The following is a 9284-nucleotide window of genomic DNA, read 5'->3' on the forward strand; positions in this document are numbered from 1 at the left end:
AACGGTAACATTTTATGCAGACCTGGAAATGCAATTGGCCAAAATACGTCCTTGTTCTAGGCGTTCTCTATTACAGGTTGTTTTCTAGTTATGTTTTCTTGAGAACTGACAGGAAAATGCAGTGTAAATAAGTCTCAAATGTTGAGGCGTAAGTGTCATTACTGAAGGTTATTCTCAGAAGTACTTGAGTTCAGCTTTGAATATATTTTCCAAAATCACTGTTTCTGAAGGAACACTGAAATGGCGATTTTTTTAACTCATACCTCCTTATTATGTTGCTTTGTCTCTCTGACAAAGGGAATATACTGCTTTCATATGCCTACAGTAGCATTTTAGTTATRGATGAACTCTTGAAATGAATATTCTGATTTAACGCCCCCCTAAATACAGAATGATTTGGATGTCATTGCAGAATAGCCCTGGAGCATCCTAAATGCCTTCCTTCAGTGAGAAGCTAGAGCAGAATTTGTGCTGCAGGGTCCAGCCGGTATCTGCAGCCCTGGGGCTGGGCGAGAGCCACGACACAGYCCGGGATTTGCCCTTTGGTACCAGTCCTTCCTGTCATGCTCCGTGCCTTGGTAGCATGCACAGAGGCATCTTGTGCTCCAGCCCMCCACTGAACGCATTTGTCTGTCCTGTTAAATGCTTTACATGGGAAATTGGAGAGCCTCACTAGASGTTTATCTGCCTTCCTCCCCTTTTGCCTTTTTAAGTGGAAGGAAGTTCAAGCTGTTTGCTTTAAAACTGAGGTGCTGAATGGTAGTCCCCACTTTAAGGCATGGCCTTCTGGTATAGAACAAACAACCACATAGGAATAATAATTATTTTTAATAATAGTTTAGCATACATAATACAAACAATAAGTTAAACATAGTAAAAATAATTAAATAAAGTTGAGGTTCCAGCCCTCATACAAATGATACAAATCTATTAAACAAAGACAGTTTAAAAAAATAAAACCAGCATATCAGTTTTAAGGAAAGAAGTATCTTCCATACACTATCAGTTAAATGGTGGATGATGGTTACAACAAAACCTTATAGTTGTAAGATCCTCTTCTAGGTACATACATGAATATAGAGACATGGTAGGATCAGACTGTAGTGGGACCAAGGTACCATCAGATGTGCTCAGGCTATTAAGTCCAAAAATACACAGTTTACATCCTTGTACCACAGYCCTTAAGTGGAACACGCTGCACTGACACAGTCACTGTTGCCATCCCTAAGATGTTGAACATGTTGAGACTGTAGGACTAKGCCCCTATGCCAAGTATGGCTTAAGGCTGGCCTTCAGTCCTCCTTTGTGTAATAGTGCTAATTAAGRCTGATGCAAGTTCTTGCATATTCTAGTACAACAAAGCTTGATTACTTTCCCCATACCTGTTTTAACAGGTTAGGTTTCTAGGACTTCAGTCTTGGCCTTCTTCAAAATGATGAGGAGAAGTTTTATGTTGAGTTGATGTAAAAAGAAAAAAAATGAATTAACTAAGTGAAAACTGTACCAATGCTTCTGGACCAAACACTGGTTCATAAACTGGAGCAGGCAGATAACCTGTAATGTATCGTGCATGGGAATACTCATTTAAATGTTAAATATTTTAGTTTCCCACAGCACCATTTTCAGGTGATTGAGTAGTGAAGTAGGATGTCTCTGCATCAGAAACACTGACAGAAGGGGCAGAGAATAGGAGGGTTTGTAACCAACACCTCTAGTGAGCAGTGTGTGTGACCAACGTCAGTGACATTCAGGACCATTCAGTGCCCTGGCATCAGTATCGGCTTAAACTCATTTGAGTGCAAGTAGTTGGAGCCCATGTGTGGGGAAGAGTCACTTAGGTTCAGGGAGAGGCCGACTTTTGGTATGAACCATRTTCATATTGGACTCAATCCAGTCAAGGTAGCGAGTGACCCTGGTGTAGACACCGGGCTTGTTCTGCTTGGCGCAGCCATCGCCCCAGCTGACGATGCCGTAGAGCGTCATCCTGCCCTTGTGCTCGCAGACCATGGGGCCTCCAGAGTCTCCCTGGGCAAGGGAAGAGAATATTGTTAGCCTGGTGGCTGCAGCTCAAGCCTTCACCACACTGCCCCGTGATGATTATTTTTCTAAAATGAAAAGAACTAGTAAACACTGGTGGGTTAAGGGTTGATTTTYAAGGATGCTGCATTAGATAGAAAGCTCAGCAAGCAGCTCCAGTCCTAGAGTACTGTGTCTGCAGTCAGATGTTCTCCCATGTGCCCTGGCTGCGCTGCCCTCGCAGATGCCAGGTTAGTTATGGAAGGCCAAAGCCAGCACTCCTGCCTCTGCAGCTCACAGCTGCAAGCAGCTGCCTGCCAGCCCCTTGGCTCTACTGAATTCCCTTGTAATAGAGAGACTCTTCTGGATAGCGGGGTAACATACCAACAGTTGCTCAGTAGCATGTAGATAAGAGGGGAAAACTTAATCTACAGTAGTTTCAGAAAATAATATGAATTTTTACCTTGCACGCATCGATTTGCCATGCGGAATCTCCAGCACAAACCATGTTGTCAGTAACTCTGATGTTGTCATAGTATTCACGCGTGCATTTTCTTTGTGATATTAAGTTCACGTTGGCTGACATCAGCCTTTGAGCGTAGTAAATGTCAACTGCAAGAAAGGAGATTTGGACTGTTCACATTCCAAAGGGAAAAAAATAGTTCAAGTCTTCCTAATAGAAATGAAGATGACTATTCCAGTTCTGTGGCTCAATTTGACRGGTTAAACTTTGTCGTTGATGTTAAAAGTGAAAACAAGTGTTCCAAATGCAAAGTGCAAAATTTTTTTTTAAGAGAAAGATGATGGTAGGTTTTTTGTAGCTAAATTCTGTACAAGTACAATCCTTAATACTCTTTCAATTCTTGTTTCAATTCTTCTCACTCTTAGTGGGAAGAGAAAGGGGTAGGGACAGCCTGTTTTGTTTTGCTTGGAATGAATGTAAGATAGAAAATGCCATGGTAGCAGAAACAATCTTGCAAAAGAAATAGATAGGGAAGACACAATAATAGCAGGGAGGCTCTTGAATCATTTGCAGCTCCTGGTATAAAGAGCAGCTTGTTTGCATGCCCGGTTTAAATAACTGGTTATTTCACTTTACACTGTTGTATCTAGGTTGTTACTGGCACTGTCACAGATGCCACTGTGGTTTATGAGCAGCTGTAAGTCATAATGAACATTGTAAGGTAATCTGGGTGCATTTGAGGAGAGATCAGAGAATAGGCAGTGCAGTAATATAGTACTATGAAATATATTACTGCAGGCATTGCAGTAATGTAGTACTATGAAAACTATTTCTGTCTTTTAGGGGTAAAACTGAAGAGCAGTTTAGAGCAGTTTGCTATTCTCTGTATATATTGTGAAYGATGCAGCTTCAGTGTTCTGTTCCTGAAGCTTAGTGCCTTCATTTTTGCCTTTTGAACAAAACAGTCACTTGACTGAAATGTGCAGAAGCAAAGTGTTGATCCAYATAGCTTTGGTCAAGTTTGTTACCTATAAAATAGAGGCTTTATATACGAGGCTGAGTAATGTTTAGTAGCTCTCTCTYTTGTTTTTTTTCTTTTTTTCATGTCAGATATAAGAGGTTTTCACACTGCTTAAGTACAGCTTTGGTAAAAAAAAGTCATTCACTTACAAAAGTCCTGTTTTCCATAGCCAGAAATTTCACACTGGGTATTGTCTGGTAGGTAGAGGTTCCTCTCTGGCAAGCAGACTGTTCTGACATAATTGTTTTCTACTGCACAGTGTCCAGAAGGTGTCCTTATTCTCAGCAAAGCTTAAAGAAAAAAAATGAGCAGATATAGTTAGAGTTCTAAAAACAAGTTTCTCCTTATGAGTTCTTGGAGATCTGAAGCATCTGGTAAAGTGATTACACCTAGCGCAGTTGCATCTAGTTGCCCTCATCACTTAAGGATGACATTAGTCATTATTATTGTGAAAGCCACGTTATTTTTCAACATCGAAATGGGCAAACGTTCCAATTCAACTTCCTTCCTGGAAGAAAGGGGGGAATAAATAGGGGACAATTTCTCTCAAAAGGCATTTTCAACCATTTTTTTCAGTTCCAGGAGTTCAGTTTCCTTCTGACTTTCTGTAGAGAGTATCCTATTTAAAAAGAGGCCACTTTCTACTGCACCACCTGCTAAAAGGGCTGAAGGATCTTCTAATGGCAGGGAGTGGAAGGGGTGATGGAATATCTGTCAAGGGCAAAAGGGACARGTCTGCAGCATTAACTTACAAAAGCCTGTCCCTGCAACGCTGGTGGCTTATGGAGGGGCTCATGCAAACTCCATTTACAGAGTTATTTCAAGGTAACCTTTAGCTCATCTGGGACCTGGTATGGCATTCTCCTAACACGTGACACTTACCAATGTCATTCTCATTGCCACCCGTCATATCTGTAAAGTCAGGGTGAGAGATGATGGTATCCACCATGAACATTTGCTCCTTATTATCAGTAACATTCAGTATGGACTTTCCAAGGAAGACTTTGAAGGCCGATTTGTCTTTTGACCTGAGTGAAAAGAGAGATTCATGAATGCTACTAGATTTCGTAGAGTGAGGTCATGCAGCATTGACTTCTATTTCATATTTAACACTGACAAGGAAATAGCCAGTTAGCCAGGTAGGTTTGAAAGTGATGCACTATTTTTGACTAAAAATGGCAAATCAGGACTCTATATGAACTAGGTATTCAGACATTGAGTTGCAAATGTGCATGGCTGCTGCTAGTGCCAGGCATTGAGATYTTTCTCCAAAAGGCTAGGGAAAAGATATATATATTATATATATGTGTGTGTGTATATATCRGTATCAGTTGCGTGTATCATCAGTATGTATCAGTTTTCTGTCAGCTAGATGTACTCAAAACTGATGAGTATTTAAGAACAATACAATTTTTAAATTTGGGGAACAGCTAACAAACAACTTAGCCTGAAACTCTGATTCCAATATAATTAGCATATCCATCAAATATTTGCATTTTATTAGCTTATCCTGCCAGCTTAGGCTCTCAAAGGCTTATTGTGCACGGCCCCTTTGGTGTGATCAGCCAGCAGAGCCCTGCAGGCCGCTGCTCAAGGGTGCAGCGCTTGGTGCGGGGAGCAGCGCCCACAGAAATCCCTCGGCAGAAGCTGCAAGAAGGAGCAGTGCAGAGGCACGGAGGGCTGGCGCTCACCGGTCGAGGAAGCAGTGCGCAGCCGTGAGCACCCAGCAAGGGTCGATGAGGCTGCCGCCGCACAGGAACTGCTCGATGCCCTTGGTGTTCTGGAAGATGCCAGCGATCCACGGCTGGGACTCCACCTCTGCCTGGCTTCCCCCCACGATCTTGTAGTACTTGCTGAAGCTCCGCTGGCCACAGGTGGGTTCTGTGAAAGAAACAGTTTCGTTGAGATGATCTTACAGCAGGCGAGTTACCAACCTCATCCTGAAATCAGTTGTCTTAAGTGTAGCTTACCACTTTCTTTGTGGCACTGCGGTATGTTGCAAGGTGTTTCCTGAATGCTGAATCCTCTCTTTGTGTAGCACCAGGGCCTGCTCCTTCCATTGGGGTTTCTGGAAGACAGACAGCATGTTATTTTTATGAAGACAGCTTGTGTTAAAGTATCTTAAAATTCTAGCTAAACTGAAAAGGATAAAGATTGCAGGCTATGCCAAAGAAATTACTCTAYAAAAGGACACCTGTTTGATCGCAAAATTGGCAGTTCATTTTGTCATAGCTAGTAGTTTTCATAGGGCCATTACTGCAGCATACTGGGAATTTTGCAGTACTTTTAGCCTCAGCAAAAAATGAAAATACTAGATACTTCAGAAAGTCAAATTTCAAAATTCATCTCTGAAAGACTGTGGTGCTCCTTTAATCATGCACCATCACTAGAGGTGTTTCTGGGAAAATGCACCAGAATTTCACAGGGAGAATGATACATTATCCCCTACCTGCAGTAGTTGTGCTTGCCCAGTCCAAGCTGCAAGGCATTCTTCAGGTCAGTGTGGTAGCTGCCCCTCCTGATAACCGAGGGAAGGTCCCAGTGCAGACAATTCTTTTCTGTTGCAATTCCTCTGAAGTCCTCACCATTGTCAGTGTAGCAGGTGTTGTCAGTGTCTGCAAAATAAATTTGTTAGCATCTGGTTCTTGCTCATAGTATAGAAATAACCATGTGCATCTGCATAATGAAACAAAAATTCTTGTATTACTCTTGAAAACAGATGATGCAAAATCTGGAGTAGTTATTCTGTATATTAAGATTGTTTTATGAGTAGTCTGTACCAAATATGCTTTAAAGCATTTATATAGTGCTTGTTTAATAATTTCAGTATATATTACAATTTAATCACTTCCTGCAGTTTGGACTCTCCCAAGCAAATTTGCTCTATTAAAACAAATATTAGTGAAGAGGCAGGGACAAAAAGACCTCCGATATCATGACTTAGCTGCAATAATCTGGATCTCCTTTGCCTAATCTATCCTTACCAGACATACTTTTGTCTGTTATGTTTCTAATTAGCATTCATGATTTGCTTATCTTTTCAATAGAGTGAGTTAATATTAAGTAGGGGGAGAGAGATACTCTACCAATTTCACAGTGAATTCCGCTATATCCATCTGGGCATAAGCACCGATTGATTTGGTGGAAGAGGTAGTAGGTGATGCAGGTTCCTCCATTTAAACAGTTGCAATCTGCAAGTGAAAGACACCAGGAATCAGCATTAAAGCAGTTGAAGAGTATTGCAGAGGGAAATATAGCTGCAAACTAAATCATAGACCTCGTTAGTCTTCCTGCTTGTATGAATGTGCTAATTGCAGGTTAAACTCAATTTGGACTGAAGTAGAAGAGGCAGATACTTACCCTTACGTTCTGATCCATGTTTATGTGGTAGCTTGTGGTACTTCTTGATGTAGACCTAAATAGAGGAGCAGGGAGGAAAGGCATGCATATTATTTCTAAASAAGTTTCTTTTATGGAGTTTTATTATCTGCCAATTTTGGTGCAACTCTGCAATGCCTCATGTTTTGAGCCATGGTGACCAGCTGAACCTGCTCTGTGGAGTCTCCCCATAGCTATGAGGTAGAACTCCACCTAAGCAAGCCACAATGGGGGAAAAACACAATACCACACACATGAAAAACACCCCAAACCAAACTGGGCCAGTGCCTCAGGTCAGCACGGTGGTTATACTGCTGCTCTAAGAACTTAAGCAATTTTCAAGGATCAGCATCTCTAAGTAAGAGGAAGAAGGTCTCCTTTCCCCTCACCCACCAAGCACAAGATCCAGCTCCCTTTCTGGTTGTGGTGAACTTGGTGCTCCATGGTTTTGCACGGAGTAATAGCCAGTAGGTTTATTTGTCCTGTCTTTCAGATCTGGAGGATCTGAAGGACAAGCTGGAGTTCTAGTCCTTAGAGGAAGGTAATGAGGCTTTCCTGGGGCAACATGGGTTAGCCTGAGCTAAAACAAGTCATGGTTCCAAGGAATTGCTGGAATTTGGGAATTGCTCTGTTGATAGACATCAGCTGTCATACAAGTCAATAGCCAAAATATCCAGTCACATCAGTTGCTCTATCTTAGCATCCTACACTTTCAGGTAGGGAGAAAATGGGAATTTAATTAAGATACATTATCTGCATCTATAAAAATCCATCACATTCTTGCTAATTGGTGTTCAGGGTTGAACTGCATTAAGAGAAAGGTAAAAGCTACTTCATTGTGTCCTCCCCATTGAACTTTCTATAGGGAAGGTCTTGATGTGGAGCAGAAACACAGAGGAAAAACCAGCACAGGGTTTGAAGTGTTTCAGGAAGGTATATATGCAACAAATGCGTAAGTATTTGTAAACGCAGCAGAATGCTGAAGGTCTAGTCCACTCTCCAAAGCAAAGTATAGACAAGAAGTGGTTGCAAATGYGTGGCCCCATGTATTTCAAAACTTACAGACTCAAGTCGTGTGACAAGTGCTGCCAGAGTTAGGGTGCAGATGATGAGTAACTTCATGATGTTAGGTAATTCCTCGCTTTGTTCCTCTTCTGTATTATTTTGATTCTAAAAATAAGAGAGATTGATCATGTCATAGCTTAAAGTGCCAGCTTGCCCTGTTTCTGTTGTGCTCATTTGTTTTCAGGGTATATCACACAAGTCGCGTGAAAAATTAAGCATTGACTTTGGACAATCTACTTGTTGTTCCCATGTTTTTCTACMCTTATAAATACAGTCAGGTTGTTCAACTGAGGCAAGGACAGGGAAATTGAGAAACTCTAAACAGTAGTTAGTGCAGTAGAGCTGGGGGCAGTTCCTCTAGAAAGCAGATTCATTCAGTTGCTGTGCAGCAGTATGCATTTATTTCCCTTGATCAACTACTTGGTAGTGAGATTGAGTAGAGTTTAACACCTCCTTCTAGGGCGGCAGGGGCTGCGAAAGGGAAAGCTGCTTTTGTGGCAGTTCCTCCCCAGTGCCTGACTGGGGCTGCCGTTTGCGCAAGGCCGGCCGCCTCAYGGGTGCCTCTCGCCACTGCCAGCTCCTGAAAATCCGGGCTCGAGGCTGCCTCGCTGGTCAGGGCTAAAGGGCTGTGAACAGCGCAGCAACCTCCGCTGAAGTGACAGTTCAACTAACCTGTCAAAGTGATGGAGGGAGGAAAAGGGCTTAATTTGCCCTTAGGAAAAAAAAATGCAGTGCAAGGCTTTTCTTCTCCTGAGTGTGCCTAWATAAATAAATAGAATAAACCTCCCTCAGTTTAGAGAGAAGGAGCTGCAGACACTTGGGACCTGCAGCTCAGTTTCCTCGAGCCAGCAGTGCAGTAACTAGGAGGGGACCCCCGAGCTGCTGGCCCTGGCACCTGCTCTGCCCTGCCCGCTCCCGGTGCTGCCCCATGGGCTGAGGCCTTCCTGGTACCTGAAATGCATCTTTTTCAGTTTAGTTTGTTCAGAAGAAATAGAGTAAAGAATCCTAAAGCCAGTCCAGGATGAAGCCAGTCGTGGGAAATGGAGAGAAGCCGTGCAGTCATTTAGGAAAAAAGCCAACCTGATGCAAACTGAAACGCTCACCTAGATGCACCCTTTGCTTACAGGCACTGCAGGTTTCATAATGCAAAAAAAAAAGCAAATCATACTTCAGGTACTCAGGCATGCACACTTTCTAGATTAAGTTTCTATTGCAGTAAATGTATTTTCTTCTCCTAACCTTAATTATAGTAAGATAATTATTATAATATAGCTAGCATACGAGCATACAAATAATTCGCYGCTCATTACTATGACTTTTTTTCTCAGGCCTAACCCCTGG

At 42.2% G+C, this 9284-nt stretch overlaps 1 protein-coding gene across 1 annotated transcript; it reads right to left on the reverse strand.

Annotated features, from left to right (window-relative positions):
* Positions 1-934: 934 nt before the first annotated feature.
* PLAU (plasminogen activator, urokinase) lies at positions 935-9076 on the reverse strand. Its single transcript, XM_026044718.1, has 11 exons — positions 9047-9076; positions 7941-8048; positions 6861-6915; positions 6587-6691; positions 5950-6115; positions 5471-5568; positions 5192-5381; positions 4383-4528; positions 3650-3790; positions 2480-2628; positions 935-2025 (listed from the first exon to the last, which is right to left on the reverse strand). Exons 2-11 carry the CDS (start codon positions 7998-8000, stop codon positions 1831-1833), a joined length of 1305 nt encoding a protein of 434 aa, XP_025900503.1. The 5' UTR covers positions 8001-8048; positions 9047-9076; the 3' UTR covers positions 935-1830.
* Positions 9077-9284: the final 208 nt, after the last annotated feature.

Source organism: Nothoprocta perdicaria, unplaced genomic scaffold (genome assembly GCF_003342845.1).
Source record: "Nothoprocta perdicaria isolate Ctin4 unplaced genomic scaffold, notPer1 scaffold_105, whole genome shotgun sequence".
NCBI lineage: Eukaryota > Metazoa > Chordata > Aves > Tinamiformes > Tinamidae > Nothoprocta > Nothoprocta perdicaria.